Source organism: Branchiostoma lanceolatum, chromosome 17 (genome assembly GCF_035083965.1).
Source record: "Branchiostoma lanceolatum isolate klBraLanc5 chromosome 17, klBraLanc5.hap2, whole genome shotgun sequence".
Lineage (NCBI taxonomy): Eukaryota > Metazoa > Chordata > Leptocardii > Amphioxiformes > Branchiostomatidae > Branchiostoma > Branchiostoma lanceolatum.
The window spans coordinates 5,410,496-5,430,684 of NC_089738.1; the positions used below are offsets into that span (position 1 = coordinate 5,410,496).

Below are 20,189 nucleotides of genomic sequence, written 5' to 3' on the forward strand. Positions count from 1 at the left end.
TTTTCTCTCAAATCCTCCCGTGCTGCTTGTGAAAAGCACTTGTGCCGAAGTTGTCTTATGTTGAAGTACGTGGTTCGACATCTCACCTTTGACACGACTTATCTACTCGAACAATCGTTCGCAGGCACTTATCTACCGACAAATGAAAATAACAAATGTAAAACTACAAATACGTTATGAAAATATTTCCTTTTTGGATGATACTGAAAACTGTTTGGGAAACATATCAACAACATTGATGAAGCGCGTTTACAGAATGTACTGTACGATTGTGATAAATAAATTCAGTTATTTAAGCGCAGAGATGACAAGGTTTTGGGCATGCGCACAGCGTGCGGTATGTGAAAGCAAGGAAGCCCAACTTTAGACGATTTGTCGAAACATCCAAATATGATTGTCCTCTTCATGTAACAATATATATTGATAGCATACTTCTGTTCAGAAAAAAAATTATTACCGCACACTATGCACAAAGCATCAATTTCAAAAGTTCGAAAATAAGCACATATTTCCTTATTTGGTAAAGTTTTTCTAGTTTCTGCGCTGAAGCCGAAACGTACCCACGCTCGTTGTTTTAACAGATAAAGTACACGTCACTTCTCTCCCACATTCGGTACAGACAAGACGTGGAACAAATTCTCTCTGGGCACATCATCTACAGTAAGCTGACATCTTTCATAATTTGTTCCTCTCTGATTCAGTGCAGATGTGTCTATGTGTGTGTGTGTGTGTGTGTGTGTGTGTGTGTGTGTGCGCGCGCGTGTGTGTGTGTGTGTGTCTGTATGTGGGAGGGGGGGGTCAACCGTAAAACAGCTTATTGGGTAAGGAGTGAGAATTAGCCATACCTGATCTTATATCTGCAGTATTGCCTATCACCGTCTGTCTGTTACATCAAACAATTGTGTTTATAGTGCCCCCTCTCCGTTATATCATTATGAATTATCAAACCAAAAGAATATTCATCTAAAGTTTTCAAATGAGATAACTCTCGAACTGATATCAACATGAATTCCCTGTTGCAATTCACAGGTCGTGTCAAAACGATGGAGCACTTCGTGGGTACCTGGAAGCCGTGCAAGATAGACTTTGAGCAATTGAAGAAGATCTACACTTTCGGGGGTAAGCCCGCTTCCGCGATGGATCTTGGACAGGAGGAAAAATGGGCTAATGCCAAATTAGAGGTGACTGGTAACGGAACCATTTGGAAGGTACGCATCTATCTTTCTGTTTCAGAAAAAAGGTATTCAGCTTGTTGGTAGCTATGTCGCCATATTGTCTTAATTAGGGACCATACGATATCTAGAGGGGGTGGTGCATTAGTTAGGTGGGGTGGGGGATTCCACGGAAAGAATAGGCCTAGTGGGAGGGCCTTGGAAAAAAATCGGGATCGGGGACGGGCATTGGAATTTTTCTTCTTCTCATTTCAAGTCCATATCTGACATGCATTGTATTGTTGTTTTACAAACTGGGGGGCGTTTTTCTACCATTTCCACATTCATACCTGTAAGGGGAGGCCCATGAACATTTTTGGAGGTGGGGGGAGGAGAGTGGAAAATAATATTGAGGGGGGGGGGGGGGGGTCATGGAACCAGAATTCCAGCGCACCAGCCCGCCTTATGAATACCGTACAGTCCCTAATATATAATGTAGGTCACCTTACGTTATGAGCACTCATTCTGCATTGTTATAGATACAACGTCTACTGTAAGGGGAATAATCTTCGTGGATGTTATTTTGCGGTAGGGAGTAGTTTTACGCTGTAGTTTTAAGTTACCGGTTGAAACGAGGGCTAAAACATTGTTCACGGTGGTTTTAAGTTCGCAATGAAGAGGTCACACCGAAAATAAACCACCGCGAATATTTTGTCTTTTACAGTAAGTGTGTTCCGTGGAACAGTATGTGTTACGATGTTTGATGTTATAATTTATGTTCCCACCAGAACTCCAACGCCCCATGGGGAGATTCAACAATAACGTTCCACGAAGACGGAACTTTCACGAGCAAGAACAAGTCAGGGGAACAAACGGTGAGTATTATGAAATAATTACTTCATAACAGTACCAATGTTTTAGGAATTGTAAAATTTGACATATACATCACTCTCTGCAAATTTGGTGATTACACACCATACTGTTCTGAAGTTATGAGGGGCTCACTCGCCCCCCCCCCCCGTCCAGGAAGTCTAAAGAAAGCCCGGTCTAGATAGGGTTAAGGAAGATTGTGTTACATACTTTGTTCACAGCAACACCTACTTAGTCTTATCCCTGCAATGATATAAAAGCGTACCAATCGACTGTTGATAATAATGTTACCCTGAAACTTATGATTATATAGATGTTTTCTGTTTATCGAAAATCAAACAGAACTCCAACATTCTTGAGCAGTAGAAGTTAAATATTGCATTATCTATTGCTTGATAGTAGTGTATGCGTTACACTCTTGTACGTTTGGGACTGCATTGTGAATGCCTTTCCCTGTAACCGTGTGTATATGTAAATACTTTGCGTTTGGGAACGCATGTATAAACAGCAACATCTGTGCTGCAGTGCAATGTGAACCCGTCGGAATTGCCTTGGTAAAGGTGACAGATGGTCACTAAAACGTCAGTTAGATAATTCACTTAGTTGAGTAAAGAAGAGTCTTTTTATTCACAAGACCAACCTGTTAATTCTTGGTTGACTCAGGGAGAGTTCAAAATGGTGGGTGATGCGGTCATCTCGGAGCTGAACTTTGGGGGAGGGAAGAAAATGGAGATCACCAACAAGATAACCGATGGTGACTTGACTGTCGTGAGTACCTACTGTATTGTCATTTCTCTCAGGCATCGTGAGATTTTTTACTTTTGATTGCATATAGATCAGTTGCAAATAGTACTAACACCACACGAAGCCTGGGAACCATATTCCACTTCAAAACGTAATGTCACACGAAAATCCATTGTAATTTTCTAGTTTAAAAATTCTAAATACTGTTCTTGCATTAGTGACAAAAGTTCGGGTCCTCTATATAGCGGCTTTAGTTGGAAATGCAGGGGTGTTTTAGTTGCAGACTTAGGGACAGGACTGGTAAAGAAGGGATTAATGAATTTTCCTAACTTTTAGTCGCTAATAACATTCTAATAATACAGATTACTCGGCAAGGGTATGAGGTCGTCGAACTCTAGTTTAGTTATTGTAGTAGAAACGCCAGCCATTTTGTTGTTATGATGTCGAGATAATTTGATTGAGTCGATTTTTGTTCTTCTCTAACAGGTCCAGGCTTTGGGTGACGTCAGTGTAGAGACTGTGTTCCAGAAATGTGACTAAGAAGCAACCTATAGTTATGCAACCGGGCCACATCGGAAACTTAGTGTGTTGGCTACTTGAACAAATGTCCGATGCCCTCGCTATTGCTTCAATGGATTTCTGTACATCCAAAATATAATAAACAAGCAATGTACAATCTTTATTGACACAACAAAAGTACAGCGACTTTCATATGGTCTTATACAACTGTACATGTAACAATAAACAATGGGATACAAAATGATTAACCTACTTACAAGTATATTAATGCTTCTGTTTTCAATTAGTTATTTCCTCCGTCAAAACGGTCGTATTGTTTTCGGTTTACTTGTTTGCTTGTTTGTTTGTCTTGGTGCGAGTGTGTGGGAATATTTTTCCCACTGGCCCGGTGTCAAGCCAAATTTCTGAGCTTGCCAAGTACGTGATAGGTACTGAACCTAAGCACGACACTTTCAGAGGGGTTCCAGTATACACGACAAGATTACTCTAAGTGCAAAACAGTTCGTGGGACGTGGTAATTTTCAAGCGTAAGTCTAACCCTAACCGTAACCTCTAGCTAGCCAAAGACCCCTTCCCCAATCCTAATCCTAACCCTAGCCCTAATCTCAACCCTAATCCTATCTGTAAATCTTGCCCTGCCCCGATCGATCCCAGCACACTCACGTATACTGGAACCCCCCCCCCCCTCCCCCCCCCCCCCCCAAGTGTCGTGCTCAGGTGCAGTAGCTGACCTCTCGTGCATTTGGCAGCTCAAGGATTTGGCTCTACACCGGGTCCAAGTTTGTTCCACGGGCTGATTTTAGGAAGTGGACGCTTAAATATGGCCTAAAGTCAGGAACCCGACAGAAGTGTATGTCCGAGAGTGGATCATGTACAGCGTGTGTGCGACTCTTGTTTTCTTTGATTTTAGCAACACTTATAATCAATAAATAGTTGTTTTCTTGCAGTAGCTTACTTGAATCACATTGAAAAGAGGTGACAGAATACAGAGATATATTTTAATTAAACATTTAATTCTATTCCTGTGATAAAAATGAGCCCAGGAACAAAATTGGTGTTGAATTACAAATAAACAACATTGCGCTAATGTCAACACAGATCACGCAGAGAACAATCAATTAGCTTTTAAAACACAACACCAATCGTATGTACAATTATAGTTTATTAGAAGGCCAAATATCTTCATCGTCAAGTTAAAATAAAGTCAGATCCACACATAACATTGAAATAGCCAAATGTATATGAAATCATACTAGGTGTATCTTATGAATATTATTATCACATCGGCCCTGCGTTAATTAAATATTACATGTTCTTTTACAAGTGGCTATGCTTTGAAAGGAAAATGAATATATTCTATTGAGACAGTTTAAAAGCGCAGCTGTACAACGTTTAATCCTTACTTAGATATGTTCTGCTTAGGGTCCCCTGTTAAAAGTCCCTGCCTGGTTTTTGTTGTTGTTTTTGTATGCTGCCATGGGGACGATGTTGGGCTGACGCTGCTGATTGGCTCGCTCGTCGTTCCCAGGATATCGCGGCCTTTGACCAACCCCGGCCAGGCTCTGGTATTCGTGATGGCGCTGGAAGGAGCCAGCTAGATCCTGGTACGGTCCGCTTTCCTTGGCTGGATAGCTGTAATCATTGTCGACATTCTCCTCCTGTACACGACCCTGTCCCTGGCTGCTGTTCATCATGAAGGTGGTAGGTGGCGCGTTTCTCTTGGCTGGATAGCTGTAGTCGTGGTCGACACCCTCCTGTCCTTGACTGTTGTTCATCATGAATGTGGTAGGTGGCGCGTTTCTTATTCCTGACGTTGAGGGGACCTCGTAGCCGCCGTCGTTTTGTAGTGGTCCTGGTTTTTCGAAGTACTCGTTTCCTGCGCATGCGCCCTTCCGCGCATCGAGGGGGATTCGTCCAACAGGTGGCGCCGTTGGCTTGTCATCCTGTATCACTGTAATGTAATCATTGAGTTTGTCTTTGTAAATTAAACCGATGGGTGATACTGAATTTTCCGCATTTTATAAAAGAGGCCAAGAATAGAAAGAAAAGTTAGAATCGATCATATCAATGCAAAAGAAATACATCGTCATCGATGCAGGATGCAGAAGATGCTATGTCTTTAAAAACAGGCAATGTAAATTATAGAACAACATGACTTTACTCGGTAACATATACTTTATTCGGTACGGAAATGAACAAAAGTGCATATGGTAACATAGAAAAGTAGAAAGTAGAACGCTAGGATAATTGTGACAGAAAGTAAAAAGATAAAAATATCTTTCAACAAAGCGAATACTGAATTCTGACTTACCGTCATAAATTGGGTCTTCGAAGGCAGGGTTGTGGATGGTCATGAGATCTGATTGTTGACGTCTCGGTCTCTGAAGTACATGCTTCCTTTGACGCCAGAGCCCCACAGCAATCGCACAGAGGATGGCTAGACTGGCTGCAATACCAGCTCCAATGCCAATCATGGCGGTTTTAGACAGACCACTTGCTGACTCTGATGTGTCAACTGTGAAATGGAATATCAGTGACATGTACGTGAATAGTTTCATCAGGTTGGTGAGTCACTGAATAAAAACACATTTTTTTTTTAAATTTTTACACAACCAAGTGATTTATTGAACCAACGTTTCAGTGACCATATTTTGCTTGATAGTGGTGTATGTGTTACACTCCAGTACGTTTGGGACCGCATTGTGGATGCCGTTTCCTCTAATAGTGTATATGTATATACTTTGCGTTTGGGAACGCATCTATAAGCAGCGACACCTGTGCTGCAGTGCATTGTGAACCAGTCAGAATTGCCCTGAGGAAGGTGACAGGTGGTGACAGATGGTCACCGAAACGTTGACGTCGGTTGAATAAATCACTTGGTTGTGTGAAAAGAGTCTTTTTATTCGGTGACATGTAGTTAATGAAGCATTACAGCAACATGAGTAGCCGCAAAGTTTATGTTACACGTGCTCATGGAAATGAAGCACACACATGAGTTACAAAGTATTCACTTTATCTACAGGGTCGAGCCTGGAAAGCAAAATTCATTTTTATATGATTTCAGCCGATTCATTTTCTTATGTTTACTTTCGACATGAACACGTTGTTACATGATCAGCGAGGGTTGCCCAACTAGCGAATGGTTATATCATATTATTATTGAAAGTCATGATCTATTTGACGACACAGATGAAAAAAAAAAAACTATTGCAAGTCCAGGTCAAAAGGTGCAAGAAACGAAAGTTCTGCTGCAGTACCAAGGTCACGTACCACTCACTCACTCACTCACTAACTCACTCACTCACTCACTCACTCACTCACTCACTCACTCACTCACTCACTCACTCACTCACTCACTCACTCACTCACTCATGACCCATGTCACTCATGTCACGTACCAGGGGGCCCTAAATCAACATTGACCTTTGTCGTACCAACATCTGCCCACATACTAAACATCATCAAAGGTTCTTGAGTTATGCCGACTACAAAAATCCGCAAACACAAACAAACAAACAAACAAACAACAAACAAACAGACAGACACACAGACATCCTCAAAACTGTATCTCTATTTTTCATGGAGATAAAAACAGCGATTACCATGATCTACGGTTAAGTTGCAACAAAACACAAAAGACCTACCGCAAAGGTTTCCTTGCTTCTTGGTGTCTGGTGGACAGTCTACCGTCACCTCTGTAGACGAGAACGAGTCGGAGTCAGCCGTGTAGGTGACGTCATTGACACGAACGACTACGTCACCTGAAGACACTCTTCCTCTGACGTCATCAATGACGTTTTGTAGTCGTTCTTCGGCATGTTGAACACTGCTGACATCCCCTGCACCCATGTTGATCTTCATCTTCAGCGAAATGTCTATACCACCAATCTCCCGTGTCATTCGCCGACTTTGCTGCGAATTTTCTGCTGGGTTTATGATAACGATATTCTCAACCGAGTCTTTGACTGGTTTAGAGTTTTTGAGAGATAGACCTCCAATGTTGCTACGAGCCTGATTGGACAAATTATCTGACGTAAAATGTACGACAGATTCAGTGTTATCGCGAGAATTGAACAAGCTCACGTCTTTCAAATCTGGCCTCTCGCGAGAGTTGGTCTGAGACGTCAGATGTATGACAGATTCAGTGTTTTCGGAAGAAATGAACGAGTCCACTTCTTTTAAGCCTCGCCTATCGCGAGAGTTGGTCTGAGACGTCAGATGTATGACAGATTCAGCGCTCTCGCGAGAAATGGCCCAGCTCACGTCTTTCAAATCTCGTCGCCCGCGAGAGTTGCTCTGACGACACGAGACTATGATGCTTGGGAAGGGCCCGTCGCTACTTGTCTCGCAGAGGGGTACAGAGTTTTGGCTGGCGGACCAACAGACGCCCGTTTGGCCGAAGTGGTCCACCATGTTGGACGCTACATCGAAAAGGAACACTTCGTTATCGTGGCAGGGTGCGGTAGAAATGCTGAAGCTAGCCGAGCTTGAGACGCTGAGCGGCAAACGCCTTCCTGTTTTATGAAACATGAAAAACCACTTGTAACACTGATAAAACTTACGAAGAATACAACTTATAGATATACACACTAATAGCAAAATGCACTGCAATACTATTTGTTTATACATTTATATGAAGTGCTCACATAGTTTTCACAGGGCGTTATTCTTCACGATATTTAACGAGCGCTATTTTTACGATCAATTGAATTCTTTTGGCTTCTAACGGGCGTTATTTTTTACGATCGATAAGATTTTTCATGATTTTTCATGATTTTTCAGGATCGTTGACATTTTTCTGCTAATCAGCACTATTTTCCTGTGAAAATGTCAAAGCTATTTCAAATGCCCTGTATCACAGCTTATATACTGTTTTGCAGTCTTTTGTCCTTTCTTAAGACATGGTGAGGACACACATTCCAAACGCCAAGATGTCTGTTATCGAATAATTTCCATAAGTTCCAGAAGCAATGAGAGTTTAGAAACTCACTGTTACAAACATAAACGCCACCCTCCCACTGTCCATCCGGCTGGCACCGGATCCTCTGTGAAGACGGGCTCAACCCGGTGTTGCAGGCGACAGGGCACATTTTCACGCCGTCTGAGACAGCACATGTACCGAAGGCGCCGTTAGAGACGATCGGTAAATCTTCCTCAAGGCAGGTCGAAGAAGCACCTGAGAGAACAAGATTGCCTTGTAAGAATCACTTTGTGTTTGCTGTGAAAGTACCTAATATTCAATTGCAAAACAAAAGCGTTTTCTTTCAAAATCATTGTGAAAACTAGGTGGAATATATTTTATGTAGTTTGTATGTCCATATTCTATGTCCAGGGAGATTAGCTACTTAGCCGCTCGCAGGCGTTTGTATCTGATGCATGGCGGCTGCAGACATGCATAGGGTTCGCCGGGCTGGTCTGTTCTCGGCGTAGACCCTCCAGTCGTTACTGGTGACCCCCAGCCCTTGGAATCTATGGCTACTTACAGATTTATTCATTTTTAACTTAGCTGAATGGACTAAATAAAGTATCCAAGAATCCAACAACGGAGGTATACACAGAAAGAGCTTACTTTTCAGTATTATCCAGAAATCACACGTTGCTGTGTTTCCCGCGATGTCCCTTGCCGTGTACGTCACTACGTGTTCTGGGTCGGAGAAGTAAAATCTAGATCCGGGGTCTTTGCTGGCGGTCAGGGTGACGTCACGACCGGAGTTGTCGACAGCTCTGGGTGCATCCCACGTGACTGTGACTCCATCGGTAGCCATAACCATGGTGATGTTGCCTGGGCAGTCGAGGATGGTTGGTGGATGGGTATCTACATGGTTGAACGAGAAGATATAGTAAAAGTGACATTTACACAAAGATTATGAATATTCCTGGGGATATAAAATTATATAGATACCAAAATGAATGATTAGCCAAAGTACACACCTCCCAGAATTATGCTCTGGTCACATTTGCACCAGTTCCCGTAGGTGGTTTAACCCCAGCCGGGCCCCAAAGACACAAATTTGTCCCGGTGGACTGCCGGATACTTGGAGTACCTCTCTGTGTTCTTACGATTACCTTACGGCGTCTATTTGTTACCGAGTCCCGGTTTGATTTTAACTCCGAGTTTAAAGAAATAAGGGGGCCAGACCGATGCATTGCAGGTTATATCACTTACCTAATATGGTGACGTCGAAGGAGCAAGTCGTTGTTCTACCCCATTTGTCCACAGCACGAAACTCCCAGTGTTGTGTTCTTGGGTCATAGTTCACATAGCCTGGTAGACTCACACTTCCATCTACATGGATCGGAGTCCCTTCACTGTCGGTCGCAGTAAGTGTCAGATCGATGAAGACCCGTCCATCGATACTGTCGGACGATAGGTCAAAGTTTAAAGATTGACCATCTGGGCACGTGTTTCCGAATGTCGGCGGACTGGTTGCTGTGGCTGTGCTTGGTTGTAGCGTCGTAGTACTGGTAGAAGTGGTTTGAAGTCGTGTAGTAGAGGTGGTGGTGGATGGTTTTCGCGTAGTAGAGGCGGTGGTAGAGGGTCGACGCGTAGTAGAGGTGGTGGTAGAGGGCCGTAGCGTAGTAGAGGTGGCCGTGGAGGGTTGTCGCGTAGTAGAGTCGGCGGTAGAGGGCCTTCGTGTAGTAGAAGCGATGGTAGAGGGTTGTCGCGTAGTAGAAGCGATGGTAGAGGGTCGTCGCGCAGTAGAGGCTGCAGTAGAGGGTTGTCGCGTAGTAGAGGCGGCAGTAGAGGGTTGCGGCGTAGTAGAGGTGGTGGTAGAGGGTTGTCGCGTAGTAGAGGCGGCGGTAGAGGGCTGTCGCGTAGTAGAGGCGGTGGTAGAGGGTTGTCGCGGAGTAGAGGTGGTGGTAGAGGGTTGTCGCGTAGTAGAGGTGGTGGTAGAGGGCCTTCGCGTTGTAGAGGTGATAGTAGAGGGTTGTTGCGTAGTAGAGGCGGTTGTAGAAGGTTGTCGTGTAGTAGTGGTGGTTACGACTGGTGCTTGTGGCGTCGCTGTTACTGGTACATTTAGTCCGCAGTTATATCCATCCAGTTGCATAATTCGTCCTTCCCCACAGGCACAGACCTTACCACTTGGGACCGGTAGGCAAAGATCCCCACACCCTCCATTGTCTTCATCACACGGACCTAGTGAAATCATACAAAACAGAATAAAGTATTTCACTGTCACTTCACACTCGGTAGTGATTCGAACCTTGGATTATCTTCCATACCGTTAATGGATAATGGTTAGCTATTGCTGATACGTTTGTCACTAATGCAACGTAACAAAGAAATCACAAAGTTAGAATTGGAATTAGATCAGGAAATAGCAGCAATAAATCAGATTCTCAATAAAACAAGCCATCTAGAAACGGAGGGCGCCATAGATTTTTTGTAATCTCCAAGCAGATCCACACCGGGCGCGAAAATCGTATGTGCTAGCTAGAGAAGGTCCAGTTAGCCAGAGAGGGTCCAATCAGCCCGGTACCTACCTATTAGATTTTCTGCAACTTATGATCCGAGTCACGTGTCCTATCTACAGAATGTGACGTCACAGAAACAGTGGATTGCTCATTCCTTGGCAAATTTTAGTGTTGATCGGTGGGAAAGTCCATTTTTTCGGAGTTAGAAATGACAGTGCAACTTCGATTTAGAATGACTTCTGCCAACACAGCTGAACTTTCATTTGAATCAGATTCTACTCTGATGCCAAAAGACAAAATTACAAATAAATGTAGTCATACCCGGAAGAGACAGCTGTTCGTGGCCGTCGTACATCCGGACGTTGTGCAGTCTCGTTCCCAGTCCGGAGACTATCCTGTGAACGACGAACTGTCCGTCATGCTGACGTAGTCCAAAGATCAGACGCTGGTTATCACTATCCGTCATTATGACGTAATCCTGATAGAGAATGACAAGGTAGTTAGACACAGAACCAGACTTATTTTGCAAAAGGCATAAAAGAAGCCATCTACATCCGGGCTCTACAATTATCCCTCAACAGAGACGGGGGGCGCCATAGGCTTCCTGCAAATGCTCTCCGAGGCACATATTCTATCTGCATAACGTGACGTCACAGAAGCAGTGGATTGCTTATTCCTTGTCAAAGAGTTGAGCTAATCAGTCAACATTTGTGTTGGCAATTTGCAATTCAACTTTGATTCAGAATGACTTCTACCAACACAAATGAAGAAAATTAGTTTGTTGGCAGGTTAAACATGAATACTTTGCCGAACAAAGTAAAGCAACAGTATGTAATTATTTATTTTTAATAAAAAACAATCTAATCTCTACATCTAGGTGAGATATGGAGGTTATTTTCGGACGTTTCTTGTCCAAGTGGCTAGATATTTAATTACCTTTCAATACTGTTAACTGGATGTCTAGCCTTCAACAAAGAATGTAGATAGCTTCGGAAGAAGGTTATGATTACCGATTTTAGTGGTCGGTACAATTGCTGCAAAATCTTAGGTAAGCCTTGGTAATATTCTTATGTATATAGTTGTTGTAAGAATGGTCAGTTCTAGCATGTTAGCATTTAAGTGTTGAGGCGTATACGTTCTCCCATGTAATTCAGCTCGACAAGTCAGTTCTATGAATGCAATACATAGTCGACGTCGTTACTACATTTCAATGGTCAATCTGTCATTTGTTTCGGTGAGTAGATGAATCATACAATACAATACAATACAATAATTAGATATAAAGTGAATGAAGAATGAAGGTTTAATACCTTGTAGATGGTTATTCCGGAAAGGTCCGCGTTGGCAATAGGCGGATACGAGACTAAATTTTGGCCATCTATGTCACATGATTGGACTGTTCCATGATAGCCATCCACCCAGTAAATCCTGAGTAACCAATGCATGCAAAAACAGGTGGTCAAAAGCTCCGGTTACACATAGCCGGCCTCCCGATCGTCCCACAATAATAATTGGGAGAAGTTCGGGAGAGGTTGGGGAGAGGTCCGGCAGAGGTTCGGGAGAGGATCGGGAGAGGTTCGGGAGAGGATCGGGAGAGGTTCGGGAGAGGTTTAGGAGAGGTTCGGTAGAGGTTCAGGAGAGGTTCGGGTGAGGTTCGGGTGAGGTTCGGGAGAGGTTCGGGTGAGGTTCGGGAGAGCTTCGGGAGATGTTCGGGGGAGGTTCGGGAGAGGTTCGGGGGAGGTTTGGGAGAGGTTTGGGGGAGGTTTGGGAGAGGTTCGAGAGCTAGGTCGGCTGTTGTTGGCTGGCCGGTGCTCGGCGCGGTTGGCTGGTGGTCGACTGCGCCAGCCGAATATTTAAAAATATTTAAAAATAAAATAGTCGGCTGTGAACGGCAGGTCTGGAATGAGTTGTCTGGTGCTTGGGAGTAAGTCGGCAGTGGTCAGGGTGTGTTTTGGAGTCGAATTGGACTCTTAACGTAAATCTGTTCAGAATGCTCCCGGCCTACCGCTATGCTTGGTTGGCTTGTGGTCGTTAACCATGGTCGGATGTATACTAGTATGCAACCGGTGATAAAGATACAAGACACGAGATGAAATGGTATGAAACTTGCTTCACAGACAAAGGAAAAAATACATTGTAAGGACGTACCTGTCTTCCAAGAAGTCAATAGCCAATCCCTTAGGCTGAGCAACGCTGAGGCCAAAAACCAGCAGGGTTCTGGTCTCGGTACCGGCCAGTGTTGCCCGCGCAACTCTAGGAGCCGCTCCAGTCTCAGTCCAGATAAGCAACCTAAATGAATAAAAAAAATTATATTCATTTATAAGTTACACACCATGATAATCAAAGAGTCGTTAATTATTCATCACGGAGCATTGGTTGCAAAATATTCCTATTTTTCTCTTCCTTTTTATAAAAACGGTGGTAGACATACTCGGTCGAACCTCAGACTGAGGACGAATCATAACGCTTTTTCTTTAGCTAGTAATGCAATGCGGCTTCGCTACGGTTCGCGTTTTTGGCCAGGCACACCGGGTCACCCCTCCTCTTCTCAATAAGTGTGTTGGTTTTTTTTACGTGTAGAGGTTTGACGCTTGAGGCTTATGCCTGAATCTCCCTCATACACGGGAGCGCCGGGTTTAGGTCACCATCCGAAATGACGAATGGAATCCCTTACAACATGTCCGAGCTCGAGTTGACCCCTAAGATCGAACTCGGGCCCTAGGATCAACGGAATTTGATCCAGATGGCGAAGCAGCGGGGTTGCGTTACCGCTTGCGCCACATGGAGAATTGACCCCCCCCCCCCTTTTCAGTCAAACCAATATATCGAATGACACCGCCACATCCATAACGCATAGTACACTGACCCTTCGCGTGGATGTACAGCGACACCCAGCGGTTGATCCAGTCCTGACACAATGGCCTTCCTAAAACTGCCGTCCAGCCTGGACACTTGTATGTTTCCGTGCGACCGGTCTGTCCAGTAGATGTTAGATGCGACCCAATCAACAGCAATCCCTAAGAATTACATTTATTAAACACATTAAGTAGCAACCTATAAAAGTATTATGCTTTACTTCCGTTTTAAATGACTGCATCCACTTCGTTGTACACGCTTCCTTTGATGACAATATCATGGGTTCCTTCATACGCATGCGCGACGAATGGGTTCGTTCATACGCATGCGCGACGAATCGTGGGTAATATGTCAAAGGTCAAGGCCCCTGACATGCAAACAGTTTTCGTCCCGACCATTGTCATAATCTGCATAACAATATGCCCAGATGTGTTTTGTTTATGTCTCAGGGGCTTTTAACATATTACCCACAATTCCCGTCGCCGCGCATGCGTACTAGGAAGTATGAACGAGCTTATTGCAAGTACTGTAACACCTATCACATCATCAGTACTAGAAGTACGATGACTACACTGTTCATAACAGTGGGACACGTATACCATATGTAGTATGATTATGTTTAGACGTACAGTAAGGATACTGACCTTCAATATTTCCACCACCTGTGTATATGAGACGCGATACATCATTTGGATCATTGAGTAAGGATCGCCTGAAAACAGAAGATAAAACACAAACAGAATCACACAAAGTCCAATCGTTCTTCGGGAGCAGTTACCATTTGTTGACCACAACCCGTTATGATTTTTAAAGAAGGATCATATGTGCCCTGGTTTGGTCCATGATATACTATCAAAAAATAACATTTAATAACCATGGCCCACAGCCACGTACCTGTAGATCTCCTGAGTACCATCAACCCCCTGTCTTGTGTAGAATAACATCTTTCCTGAATAACAACGTCATAAGAGTCAAATTTGAACAAGCATCATTGCCGTAAATGGTTTAAAGCAATTTCCTGACTTATACAGTAGTTACAACAAATCACGAAGAAACAATGACATCAGCCTCTACCTGCGTAGTTGATGTCCATGGCCAAGATTCGCATGCCGGAAAGCAGAGTTCCGAGTGACACAGAACTTAAAACGTCCTGTGGTATGTCAGCTAGGTCATGTGGCAGCCAGTAAGCTCCCGTATCACTGGAGAACAGGAGAGCCACTGACGGTAGACCAATATCTGAACAAAGATAGATGTGGGGAAAAGAACGCCATTATTATGGCCATGAATGCCCTTAGCCAAGGTACGTTTGAATAAGCCCATTCGCAGTTCCGGACTACGCATGTGCAGTGTCAAAGGTGAAGGCCCCTGGCTTGTAAACAGTGCTCGTCTCGACATTGTCTGGATTTGCATAACAACGTCCAGACGGGGTTTTCTTTACGTCTCACCTTTGACATTGCACATGCGTACTCTAATGTACGAATGAGCTTATAAGCTTGTTCACACTTCCGAGTAAGCATGCGCGGCGACCGGAATTGTGAGTAATATGTCAAATGCGTCAAAGGTGTACATCTCTCGATTTGCATAACAGCGTCCAGACATGTTTCGTTTATGTCTCAAGGGCCTTTTATTTTTCAAATATTACCCACAATTCCTGTGGCCGCGCATGCGTTTTTTGAAGTGTGAAGGAGCTCATTCAAACGTAACATGGCGAAAGGCATCAACGTGCTTCTTCATAGTATTACGCTAAGTAGTACCTACTAGCTACACACAATACGACATTGGTGTCGAAATAAGTGCTGTAGTGATTACATTTTTTACTTACCTTCAACACAGGTGTGATTGTCGTCTCCCAAAGAATACCCCAGAAGACACAGACACCTGTGCCCAGTCGGGTCTCCTACACAGGTGTGCTGACAGCCGCCATTGCTCATCTGGCAATCGGCTGAGAAATCGTAAAGGTGTATTAGGAAGTATCACATAAAGGTATGTACTGTTAGATGTACCCATCTATAATGTGGTAGATGTCCTATTGTTTACAATATTTTATCATTTAATCTATCTCGTCCCACTTGTAGAGTTAGAGTATACTCGATGAATTTTTAAATCACAAACGCCATAGGCTCGTTAACCATTCCGAGTACGCATGTGCAGTGTAAAAGGTGACGCCCCCAGGCTTGTTAACAGTTCTCTCTTTTTGACATTTGTCTCGCTTTGCATAACAATGCCCAGACGAAATGTGTTCATGTCCAAGGGGCCTTGACCTTTGACATTTAACCCATGTCGCTGTGCATGCGCACTCGGAATGGTGAACGAGCTTATTTCCCGTGTATATTTACTTTCTTCCCACTGTTGCCTGCTCTCGTGGTAGAACCCGACACCGTGAGGCTCAGCAGAGAGCTGTGCCTCGATGACGTCATCCCCCTCAACAATCACATGCAGCTTATGTCCGAGCTGTTCTGTAGCCAAAATGCCCATCTATATGGAGACAAAGTATATGGAAATGCAACATGGTGACATCCTCGTTAAACCAGGACCCATATCGCTCCACGTTACATCGGTGGCGGAATGGGCCCTGGTAAAAAGCTTCGCCACATATGGTTATGACGACGTCTCCATTAATTATTCATGAGCAAGTCTCGTCGACCTGCCATAACCATAAGTGGCGAAGCTTTTCACCAGGGCCCATTCCGCGACCGATGTAACGTGGAGCGATATGGGTCCTGGTTTAACGAGGATGCATGGTGATGAAAATGATTAAGAAGAAAACTAATGAGGTCGTATTGATTTATAGGGAAAGTGCGTGGATGATCTTTTGTCAATCAAAAAGACCTCTTGCCAATTACGGCGGTCATTTTGAATTTCCGTGGACCCTGCGGTAAAACGAGGCTGCAGTTGGTGCCCCTACTTGTAAGTTTGTATCAGAGTATAGGCATGCAACGTTCTATAGCCAAAAGCGTCGATCTATAGATGAAGAACGTTATTGCGTAGCTTTCAGTGTGTAGTAGAAGCCACTGCAATACATCAACATCCATGCACGGAGGTAGCCTCTACCAGGCTCCGCTGGAGGCTGGAAAAATAGTAGAAATTGGCCGTAATAGAGTGAATGGTGTGCCAAGGGAGTTAGCTACGGAGGGAGTACATTCTGCCATCAACGGAGCCTGTCGGGACACGGCATCTCGTTTGATGTCAACTAATCGCTATCTAATAGGTGCGAAGTAGCTAAATAATTCTTTTATTGCTTTCCGACTCGCCCGTGACGGCCCGGACAGGAGCAGCCCACCCGCGAACATGTGGACAGGAAGTGTCAGAGATCACGAAAGTTTGAAGTAATAACGGTCCAGACCAGTGCCCTACATCGTAGTTTAAGCGATATTTTTGTCCTCTGATGTAGTTATCTGTGACAGTTTTTGTACTGCGATGGTAGTCGATCGTACGCGTGTGCGCCGCGTGGGTATAAAGAACCCAGGAATGTTTGGCTACGAGTTTGCGGCAGGGCCCGGCCCGGCTTGGCCCGCAGTGCAGTGGAGAATTCTGTATTCGTCGGACTTCTGACGGGGGAATCGGCCGGTAAAAAATTTTGTTTTCAGGCCACACCGTCCTGCCTCAACTAGCCCGAACCGTTTGGTGCCACCATAAGCCTCTAAAATGCGCAGTTTGGCTGAATTCAACAAGGAAAAAAATGTCTACCGTATTTCCCCGCTTGTTCGCTGCAGATTAACCGCACAGTAACGTAAATATCTCGTAAACAATAAACATATTACATTTCGTTGCAGAAAAAAAATCGACTTTAGACCATTTGTTCAACAAATGAAAATGTTTCTATTATATTTTAGCGAGGAAATACCGAGAATGCAAGCATCTTGATACAGAATATAATTTTTGCTGCGTTTTGCTGCCACCCGCGTGTGACCTTTGTCCCACACACAGCTGGCTTCCTACACACGCCAGGCCGGCCGGGCCACACTGCGCGCTGAGCGATTTACGACCTAAATGATCTTCAGCGCTGAGTTAGTTCCTTTGTACAGATAATCGGGGGATTAATTTGATACCCTTTATAGCTGCCGTGTCCCGACAGGCTCCGTTGATGGCAGAATGTACTCCCTCCGTAGCTAACTCCCTTGGCACACTATTCACTCTATTACGGCCAATTTATACTATTTTTCCAGCCATCCAGCGGAGCCTGGTAGAGGCTAGCACGGAGGGTAAATAAACCGATCGAGACACCTACCCCATCAAAAGCGATGTCGTAGTATTTGGTGCCCGGAGAATAGTGGTAAACACTCTGGGTTCCACCATCCAGGTCCAGGGAACCGATGATGTCAAGCTCGCTGTCTGCCCAGTAAAGCCTGACGAGAAACAGCAGTTCATATTGGTTGCCTTCGCCAAGAAGGTTGTATTTTCAGGTGCGTGTGTCTGTGTCTGTGTGCATGTTTGTGTGTGTGTGTACACGGTAACTAAAAATGCCTGGATGTATTGTCTTTAAATGTAGTAAGGTTTTCATGATTCCCTGAAACGATTAGATTTTGGGCCCCCTAGCGTCTTGTTATGGTAATACAGGGGAACTTTGGTTTTGATACCTTCTGTTCTGGATATACTCTAAACATGATGTTTGGGTGGTAGATAGCTCTTGTTTTATTCATTTCTATTTTAAAGTTCTACAATGGAAAGTGCCTTTTTCTAAAATGTAGATAGCTGTAATAGAACTGAATGATACTACTCAAATTGTACCACCTTTTTTCAAAGTGCGGGACCAATTATCATGTAATCAACCACACTTGATATATTGCAAAAAATTTGATGCACTTGAATATTCTAAAAGCTGATCGCTTTACCTGTTTCTGACATAGTCGATCGCCATTCCATGAGGACGTTGTATGTTGTTGTTGACCAGTACTGTCCTGTCCTGGCCGGACAGCGTCGCTCGTTCGATCTTCGGTTCTCGTCCCCAATCACTCCAAAATATCTGCCTAAAGTGGAATAGGTGAATACAACACGGTCATAGAATATATATCGTTTGAACAGAGACGGGGGGCGACACAGGTTATCTGTCACTAACACTCCATTGCGGCAGTCGTGTGTCTCCAATGTCACGTCCCCGAAGTTGCAGTAGATACATTGTTTGAACAGAGACGGGGGGCAACACAGGTTATTTGTCACTAACAATCCATTGCAACAGTCACGTGTCTCCAACGTCCCGTCCCGGAAGCTACAGTAGAAGGATCCATCCCGTTAACAATCAATGTGACGGAGTCAGCCGAAAATTTGGGTTAGTTTCATTTGTTTCAGTGATATCTATATAAATTTTAGCCTTTCTTAGCGCTAACGCTTGATATTTACTTGAGTTTTATGAACAACCACAAATAAATGTATATTCGATGAGGGAATCATGTCTTAAGCTATGCAACGAAGCGATCTTTGCATATAAGATTACATGTAGTACGTGTTACATATAGAATTCAACACGAGGTATTCCGTATCGCCCGATTGATTTCCGATGCGGAATACACTGTGTTGTATTTTATTTATGTCATACCCACCCGAAAAATACATTCGAATGCGAAATTCACCTGAAGTTGAGAGAGTTTTGTGTCCTCGAACAAAAAATTGTAACAGCATCTATTCCAACCTCCGAATATGGTATTTGAATTTTCGACAGCGGCGCAAATGGCGCACTCGAAATGCATTCTAAATATTCTATCGAAGCCCGTGTGATTCAAGTAGAAGCCCGTGTGATACGGAAAATATTATCACACGATGCGGATCGCCCGTATCGGACGTTTTTGCGGCCCAGATATGACATAGATTCAATTATCTGACCTACCCTCTACTTGGGTGAACAGCGATGCCTTGTGGCCTATCCAAGCCCGTTTGCACGACCACGTGACGATGGGAGGAGTTGGTGTTGAACAACCCGATCCAGTTGTAGTAAGCGTCGGTGTAGTACAGGTTCTGGTTCAGCCAATCAGCAGCCAGGCCTTGGACTGCTGGCGACGTCCCCTTTAGGATTGTTGCTATTGATGCTTCGTTCAGGAAGTCGACCTAATGGATTTCATTAATCATGAAAGTTTGAAACACTTTAAAGTAAGGGACGGGGGTGGTATCGACTTCCGGGTGGTATCGACTTTTTAGCCTATGTTTTCCGTGTGTGTATGTTTGCTTTTGTAGGTCGCTGTGTGTCCGTACTCCGGAGTTATTTCAATGTACTTTGAAAAGAGTGACGGGAAATGAGTTGGAAGATGACCGAAAAGGTCAGACTTGCCAGAATGGCCGGAAATACTAGTCAGAGGTGGTGGAGGTTTATGTTTATAAAAGAGGTGAATGAAATCTTGCTAATAGCAGAAGCCTTTACCTTGTGGATAGCTTTCAGACCAGCGTCAGCCCAGTACATATGTTGGTTCCGGACATCGAAATCCAGAGCTGTCAAGTCAGATGGTGAGTTGATTCTGTTTGTGAAAAGATTGTCATATGTAAACATTAACCAACTGAAAGGAGGCCCTATACATCAGGGCACTCCAGCGATTATTCAACATAGACAGTGGGCGTTATAAACTTCCTGGCACGTATGACCAATTGCTGACGTCATGTATCTGTAAAGACACGTGCAAATAAAGTCACGTGTCTGTAACTCTCGCG

General features: G+C 44.1%; 2 protein-coding genes and 1 long non-coding RNA gene across 3 annotated transcripts; 1 reads left to right on the forward strand and 2 right to left on the reverse strand.

Moving 5' to 3' along the window:
• The first annotated feature begins 1,943 nt into the window (after positions 1-1,943).
• On the forward strand, positions 1,944-3,317 carry LOC136423607 (uncharacterized). Its single transcript, XR_010753764.1, has 3 exons — positions 1,944-2,026; positions 2,685-2,789; positions 3,252-3,317. It is a non-coding gene; the product is annotated as an uncharacterized lncRNA (long non-coding RNA).
• Positions 3,318-4,280: 963 nt separating this feature from the next.
• On the reverse strand, positions 4,281-7,792 carry LOC136423530 (uncharacterized). The gene is made up of 3 exons (XM_066411724.1): positions 6,929-7,792; positions 5,596-5,799; positions 4,281-5,235 (listed from the first exon to the last, which is right to left on the reverse strand). The coding sequence occupies exons 1-3, from the start codon at positions 7,695-7,697 to the stop codon at positions 4,703-4,705; spliced, it is 1,506 nt and encodes a 501-aa protein (XP_066267821.1). The 5' UTR covers positions 7,698-7,792; the 3' UTR covers positions 4,281-4,702.
• A 303-nt stretch (positions 7,793-8,095) lies between these two features.
• Positions 8,096-20,019, reverse strand: LOC136423327 (low-density lipoprotein receptor-related protein 6-like). The gene is made up of 17 exons (XM_066411452.1): positions 19,906-20,019; positions 19,378-19,595; positions 18,389-18,523; positions 17,785-17,902; positions 15,854-16,031; positions 15,379-15,498; positions 14,631-14,792; positions 14,451-14,505; positions 14,201-14,268; positions 13,567-13,717; positions 12,849-12,989; positions 12,011-12,128; positions 11,022-11,178; positions 9,451-10,422; positions 8,854-9,099; positions 8,275-8,460; positions 8,096-8,103 (listed from the first exon to the last, which is right to left on the reverse strand). Exons 1-17 carry the CDS (start codon positions 19,942-19,944, stop codon positions 8,096-8,098), a joined length of 3,072 nt encoding a protein of 1,023 aa, XP_066267549.1. The 5' UTR covers positions 19,945-20,019.
• Between the last annotated feature and the right edge of the window lie 170 nt (positions 20,020-20,189).

What these genes read in the sequence shown, in the direction of transcription:
- LOC136423530 (XM_066411724.1), bottom strand. Translation starts at nt 7,697, where the DNA reads ATGGTGGACCACTTCGGCCAAACGGGCGTCTGTTGGTCCGCCAGCCAA. An exon ending in GAAGCAAGGAAACCTTTGCG is followed by an intron (nt 5,800 to 6,928) that starts GTAGGTCTTTTG and finishes TCCATTTCACAG; the next exon opens with TTGACACATCAGAGTCAGCA. An exon ending in CGAAGACCCAATTTATGACG is followed by an intron (nt 5,236 to 5,595) that starts GTAAGTCAGAAT and finishes ATTACATTACAG; the next exon opens with TGATACAGGATGACAAGCCA.
- LOC136423327 (XM_066411452.1), bottom strand. Translation starts at nt 19,944, where the DNA reads ATGTACTGGGCTGACGCTGGTCTGAAAGCTATCCACAAG. An exon ending in CGAACAGCTGTCTCTTCCGG is followed by an intron (nt 10,423 to 11,021) that starts GTATGACTACAT and finishes TGATTTCACTAG; the next exon opens with GTCCGTGTGATGAAGACAAT. An exon ending in CTTCGACGTCACCATATTAG is followed by an intron (nt 9,100 to 9,450) that starts GTAAGTGATATA and finishes TCAACCATGTAG; the next exon opens with ATACCCATCCACCAACCATC.